The sequence below is a fragment of the Protomyctophum bolini genome (genome assembly GCF_963924005.1).
Source record: "Protomyctophum bolini genome assembly, chromosome: 4".
Classification (NCBI taxonomy): domain Eukaryota; kingdom Metazoa; phylum Chordata; class Actinopteri; order Myctophiformes; family Myctophidae; genus Protomyctophum; species Protomyctophum bolini.
The window spans coordinates 10,586,341-10,613,342 of NC_137865.1; the positions used below are offsets into that span (position 1 = coordinate 10,586,341).

At 42.2% G+C, this 27,002-nt stretch overlaps 1 protein-coding gene across 1 annotated transcript in view; it reads left to right on the forward strand.

Annotated features, from left to right (window-relative positions):
• Positions 1-329: 329 nt before the first annotated feature.
• The window catches only part of bicd1a (bicaudal D homolog 1a), a gene marked incomplete at its 5' end in the record, with an annotated part of 56,617 nt that continues 29,944 nt past the window's right edge, over positions 330-27,002 (forward strand). Inside the window, one exon of the mRNA XM_080761246.1 lies at positions 330-548. Coding sequence (XP_080617372.1) covers positions 330-548 — 219 coding nt within the window. The remainder of the gene's footprint in view (positions 549-27,002) is intronic.

The following is a 27,002-nucleotide window of genomic DNA, read 5'->3' on the forward strand; positions in this document are numbered from 1 at the left end:
GACACACACATGAGGAAGAGAGCACATCACACACACACTGACCCAAAGTTAGTTATCTATCTGACTGCACGGCCCTCTTCCATGTCCATGATGTTGTTTTATAAACATTATCATAGCAAGTACCAACACATGTTTTAATTAGTTGTTGCAGCAAATTTTTATATCTCTTTATTGTTGTTTTTCTGCGTCAATCTATCTCCTCCCCGCACTGACTGAACGAGGGGCGGATTCATTCATCATTCAGCAGCATCTCTGCAGGCAGGCATCCTCCGCCTCTCTCTCTCTCTGAGGAGACTGGAGGACCGCAGATAAAGGCAGTCAGAGGGGCGATGGCTGCGGATGGAGGAGGATGCGGGGAGACGGTGGAGCAGTACCGGGCCGAAGTGGAGCGGCTCACCCAGGAACTAGCGGAGGCGAACCGGGAGAAGATCCGCGCGGCGGAATGCGGTCTGGTCGTCCTGGAGGAGAACCAGTCCCTGAAGCAGCAGTACGCAGACCTGGAGTGCGAGCAGGACACTCTGAGGAGGGAGTTGGAACAGTTACAAGAGGTCGGTGGTTCACACAGAATTACAGACAGACGGCAGTTGTTTTCGAAAACCTTTAACCATTACACCTTTACCTGGCAATGTCATATAATGTTCTAAATCTGCACAGCTGTGCGATTGTTTGCGTGATGTTGTGGGGGTAACTTAGCCCTGAAACATGACTGTCATTCATAATCATGAAGTACGAGCGTCATTGAACCATGGCTAGGGTAACTGTGCTGTGAGCGCTTCAAAGACGCACTGGCAAGGCTGTGTTCAGTTTGTCATGATTGATGTCCATATAGGTGTCAGAGACAGATAAAGCTGTTGTTTTGTGTCTCTGGAAGGGCTGATATGGACACATTACAATATTGATATTGTTATGATAATAATTATCATCATATTTCAAATTGATGATATTATTGTCACAATTCAATATTAATATTGAATAATTATGATTATATATTTTTTCTTTTAATGTTTTCCAAAATAGCGAAATTAGCTCATCTGCAAACTCACACCATGCCAATTGACAGTTTTTAAAAAGTAGGCCTAATATGCATGACATGATATGATATCCAAAATCCCAATCGATATGATCTAGTCTCATATCACGGTATCATTATGATAGCTTATGGATAATTAATTAATGCCTCTGCCTCTGAAACCTCATTATGTCCAACACTGTGACTTTTCAGGATTCCAATATTTCTGAAATAAAAAATAGATTGACAAGCTCGAAATGTGTCGCTTCCCACCACGCGTCAAGCTTGCAGATCTGCTACTTTTTACATAGTGTGACACTGGCACTGTAGTATGATCAAGTATGGCATTAAGTTATGAAAAAAAACACAAAAGTTAAAATATGGAGAATGGAGATAAGAGGTTTCTGCCCAACAGCGACGATATGCACTCTGTTGAATGTTCGTGCGGGTCAAATAATGCAGCACAACAGCAACCAACGGCACAGTGTCCACTCCACAATGTCAAGTTTAGCTTATTACTGTATTCTTTCTTTCATTGATTTGAAGTCATATTCCCCCAGCCCAACTCTAGACGTTTCCAGAGCTGTGTGTTGTATTGTGGTGTGTTGTTGTGGCTGAGTTGCATATTGATTCATGTTATGTAGACCATAATGTTCTCCAGTAACCTGTGAAGTGAATGGACAGCTTAATCGGACACTTCACCCCTTTTGCAACCAGATCTTATTTTAATGATGTTTGGGAGACAAGAAACACTTTCCTGGGGAATTGTAGTCCAGGAAGAAAGTGAGCCCAGTGTCCATGACATCATGGACTCTTTGAAATCCTAAAATATCTAAAACGTAAAAACACATACAGTATTACCCCCAGGAAAGTGTTTATTGTCTCCCAAACATCTTTAAAATAAGATCTGGTTGCAAAAGGGGTGAAGTGTCCCTTTAAGGACAACTTAAGTTTTTTTTCTTTCATTTTTACGATTTTAGTTATTTTTGACAGGGGGCGGGGGCATTCGAACAAGTGGCTAAATATGTAATTTATTACTAATACAATTTTACAGCGATTTCATCTGCCCACAAAAGATCACGGAATCTATTGAATGCGCTTACGACACACAGTATGGCAGCCCCCTAGTAGTCAGTTGTTCGTTCAGAGTTCAGACACACGGAAAACAACTACTGTGGCCAGATGTAACACGTACACACACGCACGCACACACACACACACACACACACACACACACACACACACACACACACACACACACACACACACACACACACACAGTACTTGCACGTTTGACCACTGGCTTTTGATTTAAAAAGAGATTAAGCAATTGAATGATCGTTTGTGTGTGTGTGTGTGTGTGTGTGTGTGTGTGTGTGTGTGTGTGTGTGTGTGTGTGTGTGTGTGTGTGTGTGTGTGTGTGTGTGTGTGTGTGTGTGTGTGTGTGTGTGTGTGTGTGTGTGTGCGCGTGTGTGTGGAAGGTTATGGAGGCATTATCAAATCGTTCAGATTTAAACAGTGTCATCTCTTGCATATTAAAGCAATGCTGTCAATTAAAATCCAATAGGTGCATGCCAGTAGATACTTGAAGAACGAGATGATTGTCGTCGTTTCTAATCAGATCCACTGGGTGTCCATACCAGCTGACTACCAGTGGTCACTAGAACTTAATCATAAATTAGTCTGTACTGTACTGTACTGTACTGTACACAGTTGTTGAGTCTAGATGGGTACCCTTGAGAATGTATAGATTGGACATATTTAAAAAATCACGACAGCATGACGTTTGGCGGCCTGTTGCTGTCGTAATCTGAAGCCACTTTGCATTATGCATGCATGACTGGCTGCACCTCTGCCCCCCTGTGACTCCCAGCATCCTTCCATTCCTCTGCTTAAATGCTCCAGCATTTCGCTGATTCAGATATGTTCTGCGCTGTGCAGCAAAGCGTTCTATTATGTGTGGGGGGGAAAAAAAGACAAAGTAATGACCTAATGTATAAGTAATGACCTAGTATTTGGCATCAGAGCTATCTGATATCTGGTACTTACGGTATGGATTATTTGCTGAGACACAGAGAAAGTGTGTCTGAGAGAGAGAATATAAAAACAAAAAAGAGACAAGGACACAGAGAGATAGAGGTGTAGGAAGAACGCTAATGGATGCATGATAGCTCCTGGACAGGGCTGTGCATATTTGATATTCAAAGACGTCAGCTGTAGGTTTTCCCCTTGAAATGATGAGCTGGTTAAATTTAAAGCTAATCTAGATTCCGATCCACATCTCCTGAATGTCACATGGGTGTCACTAGATGGCCAGCCTGTGGGGTGTTTTTAACCACTCAAAACCAGGGGTCATACCTGGTCCACTCCCCTCTTTACATCAAATCTCTTCACCGATAATATAATGTAATCTATAGCTCACAATGTGTTGCAACACAGGGCATATGATCAGTTGTGGAAAAAAGTAGTCACATTTCTTCTATAAGTAATCAAAATTGACTTGAGTAAAAGTTCAAAATGTACTTACAGTACCAAAAGTATAAAGTACTCAATATGCAGAATGTCCCATTTCACAAGCTCAAAATGTCTAAAGAAATCATTCGAAAATAGCTGATCTATGTACAAGCTCAAGCGTCGCATTGTGAGATTGTACATCTGCCATTTTCAAATGGCCGATATATAGGTCTGAAGTGGTTAGTGTGTTTTGTAATAATAGTGTAGTGTAAAAGTACAATATCTTCCTCTGAGATTTAGAGGGGTAGAAGTAAAAGTATGTGAATACTGAAGAAAGTTTAAAAAAAATGAGTGTACTTTTAATAGTTACTTTACACCACTGCATGTCCAAAATAAGCATGCCAGTTTTAATAAGGGTTAGGATGTGTGAGTCATTGCTAGAGTGAAGGCTCTGCAGGCTAATCTTTCTCTATATCTGTCTCTTGCCTCTCACTCTACTTGAATCCATGGACCAACCTGCATTAAATCAAGCCTGGAACATTAATGTTATATGAACTCTCCGTTCTACAGATGTATCTGTAGATTTCTCTACATGTTGAATGATATTTAGACTAGAGAAGGTTTGCTCAGAGCTTCTGTCTGAAGATCTCCCTCGGCCAAAGGGGAACTCCCCTTTAGGCTAGTCAAGTGGATAAGATGTTCAGCTTTAGTGTCCCGTCCTGCGCAGTGAGGACTCGGAGACCAGGGGTTGAATCCCGGGTGGCAAGAATGACCTTCTGCCCCTCCAAAATGTATATGTACATCAAGACCTGAAGCACAGTGGCCTTGATGCACCATCCTTTCCACACTGGCTCTTTTCTTTGTGGTTTTTGTCTTTTTGCTGAGATTCTGAATTTGTACATCGCTCCCCATCTTCAAATGTTCAGGCTGAGCGTGTATGACATTTTGACTTAAAAATATAATACCAATACATTATTTTGTGAAATAAACATGTTTTAATTTGATTGCCTTGATCCTGCCCTGGTATTGTGCCCTCAAACAATGTGCAACAGAACACCAAAAGCCAAGTGGCCTTACCCCTAAAATCATGAAATTCCAGGCCTATAATATCAAGTACACTTATCTTGATGAAAAACATGGGATATTGTACTCTGTGTGTCATGTGCTCATTTCCATTCGCTTTGTGTTGTGATGTTTGCCCACCTGGCTCTCTGTCTGCCTGGGACATGGATGAGAGAGTTTTTTCAGTATCTGCAGTTATCCCGATGCGATGTGTTTGTTTTACCACTTGCAACCTGGTGTCAGTATTTTGGACAAGTTATTACAGGGGAAATGTCTCAACAAATAGCTGATCTACAAGCTTGTGACACAATGTGTAGATCGTGTTTAATCAAATCAAAACTTTTTGAATTGATTTGAAAATGACAATTTTGTCATTTTCAAAACATCAGTCAAAACATTGGTAATTGGTGGTCTGTAGGGCTTTCCAAAATCTGGATCGTCATCAAACACCAAAATGTGGCATCAGTCTGGCTGTATAGCTATACTACTATCTAGAGGTGAAATAAATGAGCTCTCTGGAGGATGGTGCTGGAGGTTAAATGAGCAGTCTGGGGGGTTGTCTGCTGTTTTTCCACAGCTCTCAATAACTCACAGTCTTGAGAAGCAGATTAAATCGAACGTGGCACGTGTCACTATACAACATCAGCACTGCCACCTCCCCCATGCCCTGTTGATGAGCCTCCACACAGTAAATTATAAATGACAGAAATGTGACGTGAACCTTTTCGGTGATATTTTGATTATGGTGGATCATATTTTTCCTAACGCCCAAATGTTGTGAAATCCTTATATTTAGCTTGTCCTGGAGAGTGTAAAAATGCATCCAATGGAATTGAGTCAAAATGAACAGGATTAGTATTTTGCTGTGTGTAGGAATCACAAACCAAACCATGTTCATCCTTGTGACTTGTATGACAATGGAGATTTGTTAGTCAAAGGTGTGTGTGTGTGTGTGTGTGTGTGTGTGTGTGTGTGTGTGTGTGTGTGTGTGTGTGTGTGTGTGTGTGCGCGCGCGCGCGCGTGCACGGTTAGTGGCCATTACTTGGTGGGTCAGGCTTGCTGTGTCCTCCAGACAGAGTGTTCTCACATGGAGGGAAAGAGGTACACAGAGTTGGGAGGCTTACATAAAGTTATACAAGTTGGCTGATAATGGCTTGTATAGTCAACAAGGCTTATGACAGACAGTATATTTTGTACACATAAATGGTATAGAAGTTGTCCTGAACAGATAGGCTCCCACTGATATATGTCTATGCACACACATACATGTTTAATGCTTTTGGACATCACTGCAACATGGTGTAAAATACATTATTGGCTTTTATTGCGACTGTAACGAAGACTCTCACTTCCAGTCATGTTGTTGGATCTGAGTAGTTCCTCATTGGATATTTAGTCCCCATATATTATGGGGATAGCCGACACGTTGGGCTATATGACATACGATATGTCTAGTATGACAATCCCTATATTTGGCCCGAGCTTGGATTGATATCCTAGTGCTAGTGCTGATATCAGATAGATGTGGTAGAACCCATATATGGATAGATCTAACTGGCTTAGTCATCGGGACAAGCATAGTTGGAGAATATATAACAAGGGTCTGCTCCAGGGAGAAGGGAGAAGGCGAAGAATCCTGGTATAAGTTGTAGTTGGACACCACTGCAGCGGCTCCTAACCCAGACAACCAGCATCAGAGCTATGAGCTATTTTTTTGCGACCAAAGGTCGCAGTTAACTATGGAATCGTGCTTTTCCTGTCCGTCAGTGTATCACTCAAATCCCCATACATGGGAAAGCCCATAGTGGCCAGGTCTCAGCACAGTTGTAGGAGGAACAGGAAGATCACTGACAGAACAGTTGTAGGAACAGGCAGGTCACTGACAGAACAGCTGTAGGAGGAACAGGCAGGTCACTGACAGAACAGTTGTAGGAGGAACAGGCAGGTCACTGACAGAACAGTTGTAGGAGGAACAGGCAGGTCACTGACAGAACAGCTGTAGGAGGAACAGGCAGGTCACTGACAGAACAGTTGTAGGAGGAACAGGCAGGTCACTGACAGAACAGCTGTAGGAGGAACAGGAAGATCACTGACAGAACAGTTGTAGGAACAGGCAGGTCACTGACAGAACACAGTTGTAGGAACAGGCAGATCACTGACAGAACAGCTGTAGGAGGAACAGGCAGGTGCAGGTCACTGACAGAACAGCTGTAGGAAGAACAGGCAGGTCACTGACAGAACAGTTGTAGGAGGAACAGGCAGGTCACTGACAGAACAGCTGTAGGAGGAACAGGCAGGTCACTGACAGAACAGTTGTAGGAGGAACAGGCAGGTCACTGACAGAACAGTTGTTGTTAAATTGAATGTGATGGTCATTTAGAGATATCTGTTCTCTGACACAAACGAGATAAAGATAACGGGTATCGCATCACTGCATAGCTCCGGTCTTCCTACTGGGAGGAAGACTTGTCTAATTCCAAATTTATTATTTATTTGATCGCACAATCAGTGTATCTTGCCAACAAGAAGTCATCTTGAAGCTAGCTAGCACCATGATGCAGCGCGTCGTTAACTTGAGCTTGTAAATTGATGGAGAAAGAGCTATACTAAAAGGCTATACTAAAACGCTATTGTGCAACAATGAGCAATGAATAAAGTTTACATAAACACTAGTATTTTTGAAAACCACCAAACAGTTGCATACTATTTAAATGACAGTTAGGGTATTCTTCTGTTTATGCCACAAATGATGTCTATAATAATAATAGCACATTATTCCACAGGGACTGGTCCGTTGTGAACCTGAGGGATAGCACACAATACTGAGGCGGAGAGAGGTGATTCATTGATTGATGATGATGTTAGGGCTTTTCTCTCTGAGATTCTGCAGTGTTTCACAGTGATACAGTACTGTACTGTACTATATCAGTCCAGTAATAACATAAATCATATAGATATCATACAAGTGCTTGGTCATCAGGGTTCTAGGGTGGGATGGTGACTACAGTATTCACATCCTCTCCTTCATATGGTGCCCACTTCAAACAAAGTGATTATTTCTCATAGAGTACAGAACAGCATATACAGAAACGAAATGTTTTTTATAATCGTCATGCCCACCCCCCCTCCCCCCCCCTCCATTTTTTTTTCCTTCTTTTTAACACTAAACCCAAGCATTTGGGTTCTAAACACTTATTTGTAACACTTTTTAAACGTGTCACAGTGTTTACATTATAAACAGAAGAGCATGTTTAAATGCAATGGTTGCAACTGAGTTGGTAGGCTACTCCTTTTCATGAGTCATCTGGTAGGCTACTTGTTCACAATGAAAAGGAGTACAGTAATGTATGCAATGCATACCCACCTGGCAGGTGAAAAGAAGATTAGCATTTGAATGCCTGATCTGCATGTGTACAAGGGGACAGGCAACGCGGCCCACCCCCCACCACCCCCCCCGCCCCGGACAGTGAGGACAAGAGTTGTTAAGGTTAAGGTGCCAGACTTGGATGGTTAGAGTGGCGCGATTAAATACAAAGTCAATGCAAAGATGATAATTGCGCGAACGGGCGCAGCGCAGCCTGGCGCGGTACAAACGGGACAAACCGACTAGGCGAATTACTTTTCAGGTCTAATTCCTCATGGGGGCTAGAGCCCCGCCGCCCCCACGAAGTCTACGTCACTGAGCATATATGCATTTTTTTGTCTATCATCTAAGTAGATTTGCTTTAATTTTATGTACCGTGTCTACTTTTTCTTCTATAAAATTCAGAAAATTAAAAATATTATTCATAAAACAAAAAATATATTTACATGTAAATGGTAAATGGCGCTTTTATATATCGCTTTCATCCAAAGCGCTTTATATACAGTATGTGCAGTACATTCACCCATTCACACATCAATGCCAGAGGAAACAGTGTAAAGCACCAACCTGGGGTTCAGAGCCTTGCTCTTGAACCACTGCAGCCTTGTGGGAGCTCAGGTTCAGGTTCAGGTTCAGGTTTATTTGTCATTTGTATAAATACAGAGTATACATACAATGAAAATTGTTTTGCTCAGAGCACTCTCAATCTTACATACACAGGACAACAAAAAGACGAAAAACAGGAAAAGAAAGTGCAAGTGAAATGAAGTGCAATACAGTTCGAGGTCAGCTGTTCAGCAGCCTGACTGCCTGGGGGTAGAAACTGTTACTGAGACGGGTGGTACGAGATTTGATGCTCTGGTAGCGTTTTTTGGAAGGGAGTAGTTTGAACAGGGTATTTGCGGGGTGGCTGGTGTCTTCCATGATGTTATGGGCTTTTTTCATACAGCGAGTGGTGTAGATGTTGTGGAGACTGGGTAGTTCTGTAGTGCCGATGATTTTAGCTGCTGTTTTAATGGTCCTCTGCAACCTATTGCAATCCTGAGCGGTCGTGTTACCGTACCACACTGTGATGCAGCCAGTTAAGACACTTTCGATTATACATCGATAAAAATTGTGAGATAACGAGTGAAGTAGGCCACATGAACCCCATTCTGACAAGTAGCACGTGGCTCTGTTCTCCTTTTCCACTGGTTCTCATCCATGGGGACCAGAGCAGTAAGATGTGCCAGGAGAGAAGAAGACACAACATGAAAGACACAACTATACAGAGTACATGAAAAGGGCGGAGCACTCGAAAAAGTAAAAAAAAACAGGCGGATATAAAATCAAGGTATTGTTATCCTACTATAAATGCGCCACGTCTCTGCGTGCGCGTGTGTGTGTGTGTGTGTGTGTGTGTGTGTGTGTGTGTGTGTGTGTGTGATGCACGTAACTCGAGAACCGTTTCACCCACCGACTTCACATTCGACACACACCCCCACAGGGAGTGCAGTGCCCGGTATCGAGTCGGTCGGACCCACGGTTCTCCAGAACCACCACAAAAGGCTCTGGTCAGGCTCTGCCAGTGGGCCTAATGAGGCCAACTCCTTTCACCTGTGCAATTTCCATCCTCTGCCTCAGCCAATTGAGGCTCAACCACTGGCTGACAGTTAAAACGGGTGCTATGACAACGTATGTCATTAGGTTCCCAAGTTGCATCGTTCCCAAGTAGGCCGGTGGCCGACTGCGACGGGCACGTACAGGTCTAGTAAAGTTAAAACGCCAACATGTTTCGACTCACATTAGGCAAGACATCTATAAGCCGATCTATAAGCTGGCAACATGGCACACCAATTTGTCGCTATATTTGTCATATGACCAACAAGTCTATAAGGCTTACGTGAACTTTTACGTTTATTTTATTATTATTTTAACGTAACTTTTGTGTGGAACTCAATCCCCTGGTGAGCTTGAACACGCCACTTGCTGTCGGGGACAACAACAGCACTGTGTTGAATGTCCAGAGTCCAGACATGCTCATAAATATATCAATCTTCTTGACTACCAAAAGCCACCCCCCCCACATACAGTAACTCCCTCCTGTCCTCTTGAATCCATTACCTTGAGGGGAGAGGGTGGAAAGAGACATTATTATATTCTCTTTCCATCCCCCGGAGACCCCCCCTGCACAGTCTCTCCCCGGAGACGGAGAGACGTGAGGGGAAATAATATGCTCTATTCTGCATTGTGAAAGTACTACCACTGAGCACACATCTATGTACTGAACAAAGCAATATCACTATTATTTTTAAACCTTTGCCTCGATTATGATTATGAACAATATATCTTTTTTTAAATAGTGAAAATTGCAGATCCATGTGCTGCATTGCAAGCTTGTATATTGGCTATTTTCGCAATTTTTGTATGCCCCCAGGCCCCATTGTACAATGAAGTGTACAGGGTTCTGTGGTTACTCGGACTAATCCATTTATTATCGATATTGTTGATAAGAAATCTATTGTAAAATCTATTGATTATAAGAAAGCTATTGTACAGATTCCATTGTTCTTCTCATATTATACTTATTTATATTATGCTTGTACATGTTTCTGTATTTATTCTCTCATTACTGCATTACTGTATTGCACTTATGGCTATAGACTTCATTGTCAAAGTATTTGTATACTCTGTGCAGTGGCAATAAATCTAATCTAATCTAAAAATCAGTAACATGGGTGGTTTGGGTGTGGCTGTTATGATTTTGAAAGTGTTATGATTTTGAACACGTGCGTGCGTGCGTGCGTGCGTACATTAGCATACAGATAAGGACCTGTCTGACCTCTGGTGTTTTACGGTTGATGTGACTGTGGAAATGACAGAGAGAGGCACATACCATGTGTGTGTGCGTGTGTTTGTGTGTGTGTGTGTGTGTGTGTGTGTGTGTGTGTGTGTGTGTGAGAGAGAGTGTGAGTGTGTCTGTGAGTGTGTGGGGGGGGGTTGTAACATGGGTGGTTTGGGTGTGGCTGTTATGATTTTGAACGTGTGCGTGCGTGCGTGCGTGCGTGCGTGCGTGCGTGCGTGCGTGTCGTCCATGTTGTTTCAGCGGTATGGTTGTCACTGTAACGTATGTAGAATAAAAGTGGAGCTGGGAGATGATGGGAGGGAACACGACAAGGCCTTAACGTGGACCTGATTGGTTTGTGACTCCTCCCTTTCCATTTCCTGGCCTTTGTTTTCATTTTCCACTCCACCTCTGGGCGACTCACACAATGAAGCGGTTCTGTAGAGACAGAGAGAGACAGATGCAGAGAGACTCCCCGCCCTGCCAGTGCAAGGTGGATCATATTTTTCCAGAAAGCTTTTTTTTCCCCCCCGTCCTTTTTTGCTGCAGTGAAATAGTTGTGTCTGTATACAGAACAGGGCCTCCTGTTCGCTCCTGCAGGCTCCTGTATTGATTAGTGGTCTGCTTCAGCTGTGTTTGCTACAAACTCTGAAGAGACAGCAAAAAAATGCTTTGTCTTCTCGGCACCGCAACCCGCCCTGCATGAACGCTGATTTGGGAAACTATACTGTACGTCGGCAAACGTCACTCTACTGTATTTGTCATTCTTTGAAGCTTCATTTATTATCAATCCTGTCGCTTTTTATGTTCAGGAATGTGAATGTTTCGGTTGCCTCATAATTGCAATTAAATGATTTGAGATAACCACTATTACTTTTGCATAATCGATAGAATTATTTACTTTCAACCTGGCCTCACTATTTTGGCCATTCTACATTCTACAAGTTTGGGAGACGTGTTGTGTGCTTATAAATCGGCCTATTTATGATAATAAATAATATTGAAAGTATATGGCCTGGTTTGTCCACACACACACACACACACACACACACACACACACACACACACACACACACACACACACACACACACACACACACACACGTATATATATAATATTTTGATTATTATTATTTACAATCTTAGTTGTTTTGCCAATGATTTGGGCCAGGCCCACTTTGCAATAACCCTGTGGCTCACCAGTGGGCCGCGGGCCACAGGTTGGGAATCGCTGCTCATCTCTCAGACAGATTGTGTCAATTTAGACTCCAGCAGTCTCTGTTGTTTACATGGCAGAGCGGAGGCAGGCGGGCAGGCAGGGAGCAGGGAGGCAGGCAGGGATGCTGTCTGGACTGCCAGAGGCCTTCGCATTCAGTAATGACCTTGTGATGAGGAGGAGCGTGCCTTTGATCTCATGCACACATGAATGAACACACACACACACATACACACACGCGCGCACACACACGCGCACTTTCATGTTACTACAAGGGCTTACTGACTGACACAGAATCGGGTCAATGTGTCTCTTTCTCAAGTCCTTCTCCTTAGAGGATGTACATGATGAGACGGGTATTAAATGAACCTATTTAATGAAGTCTAGCCTCCAGTGTAAAAAATGCCACGAACGATCAAGGAATAAGGAATCAAGAGGGTTTATTTGTCACTCACTCGTACAGGTACAAGCAGTGAAAGCCTGTGCAACAACATCAATATGAGATACACAAAGATCATAATAATGGTATTGGACTGTAATGATATAGTATGACATACAATAGAGAGTTCACGTTCACGTTCACACTTCAGGGTCTGGTTAATAGGGGTGCAGTGTCTTGCTCAAGGATCCAATCAGGAACCTTCCGTTCCCCAAGTGGCAGGAAAGACCATAGATTAATACATTATTAATTTACTGTTTTGAAGTATGTGCACGCGCGCACGCACACACACACACACACACACACACGGCACTACAGTCCCTTTTCTGGGGAAAATAGCTGATCTACTGTGCATGCTCACAACAATTAGCAACATTCTGAGCTTGTAGATCAGATTCTTGGGGGACCTGTCAACTGGAGTTTAAGTGGTTAGAGGAGACTGCACACTATACCCCTGGACTCCTTTCAGCAAAGCTATCGCCAGTCTTTCCACTGTGTCGACAAATGTTTTTTGTCTAAAGTCTTTCCTATTTAACCAAGTGGAACGGCAGCTTACATCTTGTGTCTGCCCAACGGAGCAACGGAATGGTGTCTGGCAGTAAGGGATGGGGGTTCATCGTGCAGCCTGGAAACCTGGCATGGATACAATCCTGTCAGGAGTTCTGTAGTTAGTTAGTGGAAAACAAAGGTTTATAGTAGTTCAGTAGTAGTTTATACTGAAGGGGCGTGGGTTGGGGTGGAGGGCTGGGGTAGTATTTTCACTAGTCACTGAAAGGGCTGGGGGCGAGCGCTCCAGCCCTCACGTCAAGATCCATATTACATCCTTCTGTCGCGTCAGGACTTCCCTATATACATCTTGATACAACATGCTTCTAAATGGACTGTGCTTTACTTAAGGATAATAAGTAAGGATATTTACACCGATGTATTTGTACTGCTGTACATTTCTTTCTCTTCTGTTGTTTGTTTTAACAGCTGTGCCTGTACGGAAAATGAGATGCTGCATCTCAAGGGGCTATCCCTTCAAATCTGAAAGTATCAAGGGGTGTGGGGGCGTGGTCTGAGGTGGGGTACAGTATGGTAACGGAGGGTCTGGGGGCGAGGTCTGAGGTAGGGTATGGTAACGAAGGGTTTTGGGGTGTGGGCTTTTTTGGCATTGCAGCCTCAGGCGAGTCTTTCGATTCAGAACCTCCTGTGTTTGTCTGGACCACAGCCCTCTTTATCTGCACTGACCCACTGCACTGCAAGAGAAGAGAGACATTTAATCTCTCTCTCTCTCTCTCTCTCTCTCTCTCTCTCTCTCTCTCTCTCTCTCTCTCTCTCTCTCTCTCTCTCTCTCTCTCTCTCTCTCTCTCTCTCTCTCTCTCTCTCTCTCTCTCTCTCTCTCTCTCTCTCTCTCTCTCTCTCTCTCTCTCTCTGTGTGTGTGTGTGTGTGTGTCACATCACTGAGCTAGAGTTGACACAGAATACCAATCAGCCCCAAACTCTGCCTGCAAACACTTTCTCACTCCGTCAGCCTCTTTCTCTCTCTCTCTCTCTCTCTCTCTCTCTCTCTCTCTCTCTCTCTCTCTCTCTCTCCCCTCCCTCCATCCTCTCGTTCTATTTTTAGTTCATGTTTCTCCATTCTTTTTTACCCCTCTGTCCTTCTATCGCACAAACCTGCACCGACAGAGATTATTATAGGCCAGCTAGCTAACCACTTAAGTCGTATACATATCTGCTATTTGGGTTGTCCACCTATAATTACATGTACAAAATAGAAATGCCAGTGTGGTGTAAAGTACGTCTTGCCGAGCCATGAGGCCCATGGGGCAGGAAGGAGCCTGCAGTCCTGTTTCTGTAGCGTGAGGCAGCTTCATGTACATGGCGCAAACAACAGCAGAGTATCTGTACATTGTGGTAGTGCTACCCTTACTTAACTAAATAATTAAGTAGGCTCGAATTTGGTAAAAATCTTCCACCACTGAATGAATATTTATCTTCTCTGAGATTCACACCCAGGTAATGTGTGTGTGTGTGTGTGTGTGTGTGTGTGTGTGTGTGTGTGTGTGTGTGTGTGTGTGTGTGTGTGTGTGTGTGTGTGTGTGTGTGTGTGTGTGTGTGCTGCAGCTACATCCTGCGGACCTTTTGGGAGGGTATAAGGGAGATGTACGTATACCACAACCCCACACACAGACTCGCCAAGAAACTGCTCATAAAGTTAAACTAACTGCCCTGGGAAAAGGCCCAAATGAGCTTGATCAATCCCTGCCTACAGAATACCTATACTCAATGTGTATGTGCTAAATGATGCAGACGGACGGAAGGACGGAGAGACAGACAGACGTACTACTACATTATGCCGACAGACAGAGTTTTCATGCAGGGACTCTTGTCTTGTAGGGAATTTTCACTCGAATGTAAAACATTCTACCTTTGTGGGAGAACGTTGCAGTTTTACGCGCGCAAGGGTGTGTGTGTGTGTGTGTGTGTGTGTGAGCGTGCGTGCGTGTGCGTGTGCGTGCATGCATGCGTGTGTGCATGCGTGCAACTAGGTCTACTTTGATTAAGTATCTAGGACGCAGTGTCTCTCAGGGAGGCTTATTAGACCACAGCACACCTGTGATTCATTAACAGGGAGCTGGCTGACTGACTGACAGACAGACAGACAGACAGACAGACAGACAGACAGACAGACAGACAGACAGACAGACAGACGTCATGCATCCATTATATAATAAATACAAGTATTGCTGAAAGCTGTAAGTTTACTGTAATACAGTAAGCCTATGTTGTTGTTTTTATAATAGTTGCTTTGTCAGAGCACCCAGGCACTGTCAGTATGAGTGTGTTGTACTGTATGTGTTGTAATAATGATGTAGCAGTAGCAGGACCTACACTACTACTTTGTTGCTGCTGGGTTTTACAGCCCAGATAAAAGATTAGTTACATAGATTACGGTAGATTAGTTAACGACTTAACGTGTAAAACAAAATAATAGAGAAAAGAACAAACATGGACAAGAGAAGACTCTCTTTCTGGGGCTCTTACAGTATAATTAATACCTGGTGCAACGTTGTTTTACCTCTGAAGCCGGATGCTACCTCTGTGTCTCTTTAGTTATTGCTATAAATGCAGCAACATCATTATCATTTTATTATGCTAATGAATACCTTTTCTTTTCTTTTTTTTCCACTTAAGTTTTATTGATGAAAAGACAGACAACAACAAAAAAAGACAATACGAAAAAAGAAAAGGGAGAAAAACAAACAAAAACAAGGCCGCATTATTCATATTACAAGATACATTCATTGAAATCCTCTAGGCTGAAAGAAGAGATCCCACTTTTCCCCACTTTTTATAGAACTTATCCTCTTGTAGTCTAAGTATGAATGTTCCATAACATACAGTTCCTCAGTAATGTCCATCCAATGTTCTTTCGTTGGTGGGTCCTGTTGGTACCAGTGTCGTGTGATCGCTTTCTTACTAACGCTAAGAGGATCTTGATTAAATATTTATCATGTATTAGAAACTCTTCAGGGTCCAGAATATATGAGCGTGGCCCGCCTCCTTGTGGCCACACTGTCTCCAGCATGGCTGTTCTGTTTTCAATTGTCTTGACTTAATTTTAGGTGTTCTCATTAGGTTCTTCCAACAGAATTCTCTCCACATTCTTGAGTTGGTAGACGTAATTTGTGTTTTGCACATATTTACCCATTCATCCGTAGTGATGGTAATCTCCAACTCTTTTTCCCAATTAGTTTTATTGTACAATGTGGAGTTAGTCCTAGCTGAAACCAAGGCATTGTATACACTAGACACTTTTGGACTCATGCTTAATTATATGCCTGTATAAAAACCTGTATGAGATCGTTTGAGGCCACCGGCTCGGAAGCTTTCACCTCCCCCATGAAGTACTCTCGTACTTGAAGGTATCTAAAGAAAAGTCGTCGTTATCTATACACATGCACATATTTTTCAGTTGTTCAAAACTCAAAAACACATTTGCCATCCAAGGCAGTACTGAAAGAGGAAAAGCCATACTGAGCCCATCGCCTGAAAGTTTGATCATACACACCAGGCTTAAACTCAACCTCAACACCCTGATTGTCCTCTCCATTCCGAACTGATTCACGACTTTGAACCAGATATTTAACCCATTTAGGCCGAAATAAAAAAAAGTTTGCTCTGAAAGAATATATATTAAAAGATTTGTGCCGCATTTTACTATACAAAAATAGCAGATCTACAAGCTCGTAGCGCGCCACTCGGTGGCGCGCTATGAGCTTGTAGATCTGCTATTTTTCAACAGCTAAAGCATGACATAATGCTTAGTTAAAACACCAAAAGGGCCGAGTTCCCGTCCGTGAAGGGTCTAAAATATCAGAGTAGGACTTAGCCTGTTCTTTATTCCCAATTCAAGTCTGAGGGATAGGGATGTTGATTGATTTAATTTCCAAAGCTTTCCATTTTGCCTCACATCATCACACCAACATATTAAAGGTCTTAATTGAGACGCATAATATTAGTAATCCCTCAGATTAGGAAGGGATAGTCCCCCTCTTTCTTTAGGGAGTTGTAAAGTTTGGAATCTGATTCTTGGTTTTTTCCCGTTCCAGATAAATCTAGATATAATTTTGTCCCATTCACAAAACTGTTTGACAGGCACCTCCACCGGTAGAGACTGAAATAAATTTAATATCCTAGGTACAACATTCATCTTGACTGCTTCTATTCTAGGACTTAAGTCCAAGGGTGACAGAGACCATCTCTCTATATCTTTTATTTGTGTGATTATGGGTTGATAATTTAATTGATTTCGAGTTCCAATTGAAAGGGTAAAGCTCTTTTGTTTCTTCTGAGGGCTTGTAATTATAAGAGAGTATCTGTGTTTTATCCACATTGAGCCTGAGAACCGACCATACATTTCTAAGGAGCTCATTAATTTGGGGAGGCATCCATCCAGATTTTAAATACCCTTTATTTTTAACAGAATCACATGTTTTATGGTCATGATTCACCAGGATCCTGTGGCTTTTGATTCTAGGCTTAAAATAATTGATATATAAATATTAATTATTTGTGAAAATCTCTATGGGATAAATGAATGGGGTCTGGATCGATGGAACCAGAAAATGTTTTCCACTGCTATATACAGTATGTATTGTGTGTGTGTGTGTGTGTGTGTGTGTGTGTGTGTGTGTGTGTGTGTGTGTGTGTGTGTGTGTGTGCGCGCGCGCGTCAGGACACTGGCAGATTTCTGAATTAAGAACTGTTCAATAATCTGCTCTTTCACATCAAGCCCTTTGGCTTTTATGGTGAATGGCAAAAGATAAGACAAGAATGAATGTGTAGTTACTTATCTTTGTGCGTTGTTGCCTGCTAAGTGTGTGTGTGTGTGTGTGTGTGTGTGTGTGTGTGTGTGTGTGTGTGTGTGTGTGTGTGTGTGTGTGTGTGAGTGGTTGTGTGGCTGGTCTTGTGCTGCAGGGCACATTAACAGGCAGAGGGCAGGGGTACATGACACACTTACTGCTGGCACACTGATCTTCACTGCATGCTGACTGTTGTTTTGGATCCGGGCCCTTTTTCCTACATATTGGCAAATCACAAAACCATTTACTGTAGGTTTAAAGTCCTTCTTGGGTCATAATTCTGGGTCCTTTTCGAGTAACGAAGGGCACCATGCCGCGCCATATAGTGGTTCTCACAGTGGGGCATAAAAGGCGAAGAGGCGATAGCTCTTGTTTGTCCAAAACACTTTTATTTATCAATGTTAAAAATATATATTACTCTGTGTTCCAAAGAATGTAGTTGTAATTTGTGTCACAAGCTCTTGTTAATACTATTCATAGGTGTGGTGTACATCACGTTGCACCACTAATTTTGTGCAACAGAACACTGTAAGCAAGTGTGCTGTATGCACTGTTGAGCATAATTTATGTTCCTAAATGATCAATTATATTCACAGGAGATTAGTTGATTGAATAATATTATGTCCAACCTCTTCCCTGATCTCTCCAGGTCTGTAGTTGATTGAATATTATGTCCAACCACTTCCCAATCCACCCATGTCTGCATTCATATAACGCCTTTCTTCAAAGTGTGTTACATTACACACATATTTCTAAAACCATGCATGCATGGAACCTAAGACGAACTACGAACATAATCTGGTAATCAGACCGGGAAACCTTCCATTTCTGAGGCAGCCCAGCTCTACCTCCTCCTGAGCAACTGCCACCTGTAGACACCAGACCAGATGAATCCAGATAAGAGACGGGCACTTTGGGAAGGATTCCAGGCATTCCTCCTGCTAAGTATCAGCCAAATGGAATGATGTGAACAAAACCAATCCTGTTAGTTAAACGAAGCTGGAGCCTGCCCTTGACCACAAGGAAGAGACCAATATGTGTTTGTTTGTCATCCTGTGACGCACACTGAGTGCATCTCTCCGCTGCTACTTTGTGCTGTACATCCATAAGACAGTCTCAGTCTCAGTATGAGCGCATGTAGAGTTTGTTTGTCAGATGTGTGAAAGGCTTTTATATAATCAAGTCAGTTTTATTTGCAAAGCAATGATAGCAGTTTAAGTAAACTGCTATCATCTATTAAGGTCCTGGCTGGTCATTCACTTTAATTATCCCTCAGTCTGCAAGCAAGTATATATAGTACATGCACTGTATACAGTACATACGTACATACAGTATATAAATACACACACTGTTCATAAAACATTCATATCGCAGCGCCTGTACGTTTATGTAGGTAATAATTTATGGGTATGGAGAAGAGCACTTTGAGCCAACTAGGTGGATTAAAGTAAGAGGTTTAAGTGGTGCAGTGAGGCATGCTGGTCACTCAGCACTATACTGTACACAATCATAAACGCTAACAAGCATCCAGTTTGTTTCCAGAATTCCAGTAGATATTGATTTCTCATTCACCTCATGCATGGTCCATGCACCCTGTCCACCGAACGTACCCTAAGTATACAGTAAGACTAGATACTGGGGGTGTAACGATATAGTAACTGCATCGAAAAATCGATTTTAATTTCAAGAATCGATTTTTCATTTATATTTTTCAAGTATATCGAAATGAAAACTATATGTATCGTATCGTTTTGAAATGCAAATAGTCTGTATCGAATCGTTTTGCTATGCAGATAATCGATTGTATTAATACTACATATTTGTGCGTGGTATTTATCAAAATTTTGAAGAAAAAGGAAAAAGAGGGGTTTAATTACTGTATCGATTTCAAATCATTGAATCGTATCGTCATATATCCAATATCTTCCACGTATCGTATCGTCAACCATGTATCGTGATATGTATCGTATCGCTGTTAAAAAATTATCTTTACACCCCTATAGCTATAAACACTACTGGGAGCACCCTGAGTGGTTTATTGTTCCTCTGTCTCAGCATTGATGTTACATTGATTGAATTATACTTACGTTATGGATTGAGTTGTAAGGTATAATTTAACGGAGTATGGGAGCTTGCTTTTTGTAACAGTCAATCTTTGGTTAGGCTTGAGTTAGAGTAGGGAGTTTATATAGTTCAACTATTTGTAACCCTTTTCCTTTTGTTCGTTAGGTTTAGGTAGGGTTTTCTTGTGTTTAGCTCAGGGTCAGGTTGCTTTTGTTTGTTTCTCTGGGTTGCTGGGTTTTCTTTTTTTTGTGTGGCTTTCGCCTTTATTTTATATTTTTTATGGAGGGACAGACAGTAGGCTGACAGGAAATGGGGAGAGAGATGGGGGGATGACATGCAGTAAAGGCCGTAAGGATCGGGAGTCGAACCCGCGGCACACTGCCAGACTGGATTACCAGCCAAGGTGCCTGGACCACTGAGCCATGGCCCAGGCTGCCCAGGCTCCGGCTCGAGCAGAGTGCCCGGCCCCTGTTTATTGATTTGGAAACCTAGTAAACTACCATATAGTAGCAAATCACGGTTGTCTAGAAGAATATAGATAAATATATACATATATTTATTCCAGCCCGGTTCACACGGCACTTAGGAACAGAGACCAGGCTTTCCTCCCAGGTGGAAAGCCTGGTGAGGCGAGGTTAGCAATCAGGGAAACTTGCAGACGTGCAGTGACAGTCGGTACGGTTGTTGTTGTGTATTGAGCTGACCCGCGTTACGTGCGTGCTGGTGGCGTGGTGCTGCTGGCTGCAGTTTGTAATCTGGTCTCTCTTATGTCTCTGTCTGTCAGTGTGTGCATTAGTACCATTTAATTTATTTAATTAGAAAACTATAGGCTAGATCATTCACTCTCATCTCATAGATAGGCATTACACTTAGAAGATATTCTCAATAGGGAGGAAATTCATAAGTTGGGGTGGGGCACTGACATTGGCAATTTAATACCAGACTCGGTAAAATGATACACTCGTAATAAAACCACTTCTTATAACTTTTCGTCTTTTCGTGTCAAAAAAATTATACTTTTCATGATACCAATTCAAAAGTAGCCTAGCCTAGTAGATACCAGTGGTGGAAAGTAACTAACTTGAGTATTTTTTTCTTTTTACTGTACTGTGGTATTGTTTACTTTACTAGCCTAGTCTATTCCACTGCATCTCTGAGGAGAATATTGTACTTTTTACTACAATTTCTTTTAAACTTACTTTGTTGATTTTTATTACAAAACATGCATTCACCACTTCAGCCCTATTTAAACTTTGGCTATTTGAAAATGACTGATCTACAAGCGTACAACACGTTGCAGTGCGACGCGCTGTGAGCTTGAAAATCTGCTATTTTCAAAAGATTTTTTTAATACATTTTAGACATTTGAAAACTTGTGAAATGGCACATTCTGCATATTGCATACTTTTAAATTTGGTCCCTTTAAGTATATTTTGATGCCAGTAACATTCACTTGTAACAGAGTATTTCTACATTGCAGTATAGCCTATTGATAATTTACTTAAAAGTGAAAGTTGCTCAGTCAAATGAGTTAAAGTACTGGAGTACGTGCTTTAAAAAAGTAAGTATCATTCAGGGATACATATATATTTCATTTTAATATCTGAATTAAAATATGGACATTGAGTGAGTGTCACTTTTACAGAAGTGTTTGCAAGCAGCTGGAGGGCAGGGCCGAGAGGGTAACTAATCATGCATTTGCATGTCTATAGTAGAACCTCATTCATTCATATATGACACCACTACATCTATAATACAGCCAGTAGAGTCTATAGTCTATTGAACAGACTTCATGAATCAAGTACGAGGACAATGGGAAAGCATCCTTAATGATGACTCTATTAAACATGATTTAAAGGAGGGTCAGATGCCCATCCCGATTGTGGAGAGTTCCAGACCTGCAGTGACCTGACCACTGATGTTTTGACCCATATTTGTCAAAAGGTACAACATCTTCTAATGAATTTGTGACATTTATTTTGTTAAAATAACTTTTTAACAAAATAATTGCTTTTCTTTTTGGGGAAATTGCTTCTTTTTTTTTTAATATATATAATATATTCTGGTAATATTCATATAGTGTGTTTGTTCAGTCAGGGGTCTGTCTCCCTGTCCCTCCAGCTCCTGCTTGAACAGAAAATACATCAGAACGGGATAGCAATTTTATCCAATCAGGAGAGAGACCTCACAGCACAGGACACAGAATAATCAAGTGAATTTGGAAGTGATGACACAAAATCAATTAATTGAAGGAGATAAATGGGTACTTTCTCCTGATTGGTTGAAGATTTGCCACCCACCTGACAATATATTTTCTGATTATTAAAGAGCTGGAGAGACCTCTGTTACTGAACAAACCCTCTATACTAGCAATGTTTACTATCACATTAACCTTTGTGACGCATTGTGAGCTTGTAGATCAGCTTTTTTGAATAGGTGCGTGCGTGCGTGTGCATGAGTGTGTGCATTCGTGTGTGCGTTCGTGTGTGTGCATTATTGGGAGATAGCAAATCCCTTGGCTGTCCGCATGTCCCCCTGGCTGTCTCCCAGGGGAATCATTCGTCCTTGTCCCAAGGACAAACCACCTAAAGGAAATATTCCTGCCCCACTCTGGTGGCTCAGAGATAATGGATTAAATGTACAACTTATTCCAACTGCTTTCTGCTCATTCTGTTATCATGTTTGTCCACTTCAGCACCAGGTGCAGGGACGGGACAGCAGTGTCCTCAGACGGCCTCAAAATACACAAGTGTATTCAGTATGCAGTCTCTGCAATAACTAATGACGTTGCTGTCGGGCAGAAACCTTGTATCTCCGTCATACTACAGCATCACACAAAAGTATACCAGCTTGTAGATCTGCTATATATTTTTTTTAAATCCTGAAAATATCAGTTTTGGATATAACATGTTTCCACCCAACAAAGATATGTCCTTTATTGCACTGTTTCAGGGACCCCCAGACTGGTGCTTGACGGAGGCCGAGGGGGTCCCCAGCTAAATGAGTGTGTTGTGCTGCTGTTACTTATTGTGAGTCACAGTCCCAATACATTTTGAGAGGCTTCTTAACCGGTTCCATTTTCAGACGATGTTTAGGCTGTTTATTTAATTTATGGATTGTGGAGCTATTGTTTATTGTTGCTGTCGGTCGTCCCAGGACATAGAGAATCTGCCACACACAACAGTCTCTCTCTCTCTCTCTCTCTCTCTCTCTCTCTCTCTCTCTCTCTCAGACCCCTTTCCCACCGGTTCAGTTCAGAACCAGTTTTTAGTCCATGAGCCAGACCTCCAATATTTGAACGTTAATTATGAATTGACTCGAGTGTGCAAAACCATACCTACCGTATATTGAATTATTCACAGGATCAATATAAAGTAGCCTAAATGAATATATGATAACCCTTCCACAGTAGTAGCTTTTTCATATATTCTGTTTTTTGCATATCTTTCTGTGAATTTGAAATACAATAAATCATTGTGTTCGTGTAAGTAATCAACTGGGGAAGTTTCACTATATCATGTATAGGCCTATAGGTGAAAATTACAACATTTGTGATAAATATGAAAAAGCTATTCCTGTGGAAGGGTTATCATATTATATTAATTGATCCTATAAACAATTTAATATACCGGTAGGTGTGGTTTTGCCCACTCAATTCTCAAAGTCTCTCGTCCTGGAACACACAGCGTCTCCATGGTTTCTGTGTGTCTCTCGTCCTGGAACACACAGCGTCTCCATGGTTTCTGTGTGTCTCTCGTCCTGGAACACACAGCGTCTCCATGGTTTCTGTGTGTCTCTCGTCCTGGAACACACAGCGTCTCCATGGTTTCTGTATGTCTCTCGTCCTGGAACACACAGCGTCTCCATGGTTTCTTGCTGGTACTCCCTTATGTCTCTCTCCGTGGTGCTGAAACCCCTCCATGGTTACCATGGTAACCATCTGGACAGCGTTGACTTGCTTCTCTGCAGGATACAGCTTGTTATGCAAACTGTGCAAACATGTATATCTCAGCATGTTGAAAATGTGATTTTTTATAACATAGTATAACATAATGGTTAAAGTGCTTAAAACGTTTGTAACGCTATATTAACCAATTTAGCTGAGGACCCAGACCCCACTTTGAGAACCATAGTTGAGAACTATGTGTGTATTAGTGGACATAAATCACTGCGGAAAAAATAGCTTAGCTTGTCTCTTGCCTGTGACTGAAATAGCCTGTGTGTGTGTGTGTGTGTGTGTGTGTGTGTGTGTGTGTGTGTGTGTGTGTGTGTGTTACTCATTATATGTTAGTTGGTCTGGTGGTCTTCCATGCCCTGGGGGTTGAATATCAATGGCAGAGGGGTGTGTATTGTCTCAGCTGTATATGGAACAGACGGCCTCCACACGCCTCGGGCCTGAATGTGCAATATATGCCTCTTTTCATCGTGGACACAACTTGTAAGGGTTGCCAGTCACTGATTCCTTACTATTACTGTCATCCTGAGGAACATGGCATTAAAGTTTAATCCATGGCTCAGAACGGCTGACATAATTATGACGTGACATTGATTATCCACTTGTAGAGTTGTCATTTATGTGTACATAAGTCATACCCTTGCTATGCGTCCCATGTTTATAACGCAATATGAACACACTTAGTATAAGACATTATAATCTTCTCATAACCATGTATAATTATATTTATAAGCGCTCATAAATAATCATAATACTTTATGACCTCCGTATCGAAGTATTGGACAGTATTAAGCTGTTGATATTCATTTTGTATTCATCCTTTCATCAAAGCATACCCTAGAAAGCATGAGTGTATATTTCAAACACAAAGTTTGACTGGGGGGGGTCATATTTTGACAGAAACTGCCTGTCATAATTTCCTCCCTATCTAATTATTGGACAGTATTAGGATTTTGATATTCATATTGTTCATCCTTAGGGCCCCAAAAAGAATGAGTGTCTATTTCAAACACACTTGTTACTTGGGTCATATTTTGACAGCAGCAACTGCCATAATTTCACCCCCCTCCGTATCGAAGTATTGGACAGTATTAAGATGTTGATATTCATTTTGTAATAATCTTTAGGCCCCCAAATCATACCCTAGAAATCACTAGGGTATGACTGCCTGTCATCCCCCTCCCTGTCTAATTATTGGACAGTATTAGGATGTTGATACATGAACACCCCTAATAGCAACCGACAAGTCATCCACAGCAACATGCAGACTAGTCAAGTCATCTTGACTTGTGCTGCATTGCAGTGACCAGCTCTGCATACATTTACCCCATTTGTTTACTTATATATGAGTGATTACGCACACCATTGCTGTCAGGCAGAAACCTTGTATATCCATATTTCAAATTGTATATATTTTTTTGTACTGAACTTCTACCCCTTATTAAATCTACAAGCTCACAACAATGCAATTTAATGGAAGCGTGGAACATCTGTCTTCCATGAAGCCATTGTCCCTTTTCTTTTAAAAAAAGAAAGAAAGAATCTCTGCTGCCTGTATGGTCCTCCAGTGGGTGCACAGGGCCCCACACCGGCTCCTGCTGGGGGCCCCCGGGGCCCCAACGCACAGGCAAGCTGCTTTTGAAACGACAACGGTCGTTCACTCGGTCACGATGTGTCCAGAATTAATCACCGTATTCTTCCAAATAATCCACCCTGTACCTCCCAAGAGAGGGGAGTGTACCTGTGCGCATGCATGCACACTGTGTGTGTGTGTGTGTGTGTGTGTGTGTGTGTGTGTGTGTGTGTGTGTGTGTGCGTGTGCGTGTGCGTGTGCGCGTGTGCGTGTGTGTAGATAAACGTAGTGTGTGTTTTAATAGATTAGATTAGCAGATTAATGCCAACATTGATTTTGTTGAACCACGTGGCGAAGGCATGGTGCAGATTTGATTTCCTCATATTGATTCAAATTCAAAATGAGCAAAAGCAGCAGATCAACAAGTACGGTGTTAATTTACGAAAAAACACAAAAAGTTGAAATATGGAGATAGAGGTTTCAGCCCCAACAGCGACGATAAACAGGATGTCACACTTGTCACAGGGCCAGGGGTCATATCATCGTTGGCTCTGCCGTGTGTGTGATGCTGTCGTGCATGTCGATGGCTGCTGTGTTTGATTTCCTCAATCAAGACCGGGTTCCTTTGTCATGATCAGTCAGCTCTGTAGCCGCGCGAAAACCTGTGTCAGGAGAATGGGAACAGTGTTTCTATATCGATCACACACACACACACACACACACACACACACACACACACACACACACACACACACACACACACACACACACACACACACACCAGGGCTGGAATATCATCTTACATTGACACACAGTGTTCATTTAACTCTGACAGGGTTACATTAACTCTGTGGATGTTGACTTGCAGTGCAGAGTAGACACCTCAGGCAGTATGTGTACTGTATGTGTGGGTGGTTGTTGTAACCGTAGCAGCAGTGCCCCTAGTGGTGATGGATGAGGAAGGCCTGCTGGCATGTTTATGAACAGTGTGGTTGGAAATCCGACTATAAATGTGCCACGTCTCTGCGTGCGTGCATGCGTGTGTGTGTGTGTGTGTGTGTGTGTGTGTGTATGTGTGTGTACGGTTGTAATGCAAGTAACTCGAGAATCGTTCCACACCGCCACAGGGAGTGCAGTGCCCGGTATTGAGTCGGTCGGACCCACAGTTCTCCAGAACCACCACAAAAGGCTCTGGTCAGGCTCTGGCCAGTGGGCATAATCAGCCTAAATCCCCTCACCTGTGCAATTACCAGTCTCTGCCTCAGCCAATTGATTGCACACCTGACAATTGATTACTTAACCAGTCCACTTTTCAGTCAGTTTGCAATCTTCAGACACAGGCAGACAGACAGATACAGAGATCTCCATGTGGGACACAGACAGACAGTTAAAATGGGTGGTATGCATGGGTATTGCATACTACAGAGATCTCCATATACAGTATGGGAACAAAAGGGACACAGACAGATAGTTAAAACCGGTGCTATGACAGGAATTATTAGGTTCCCAAGTTACATCGTTCCCAAGTAGGCCGGTGGCCAACGGGCACGTACAGGTCTAGTGATTTATAATTACCGGTATTTTTTTTCAGACTATGATTAATTCATTGTCATACATTTTATATAATTTAATTGTGTTTTTGGCATTGTAACATGATAAATTTGTGTTTTTGACATTGTCACATGATAAAT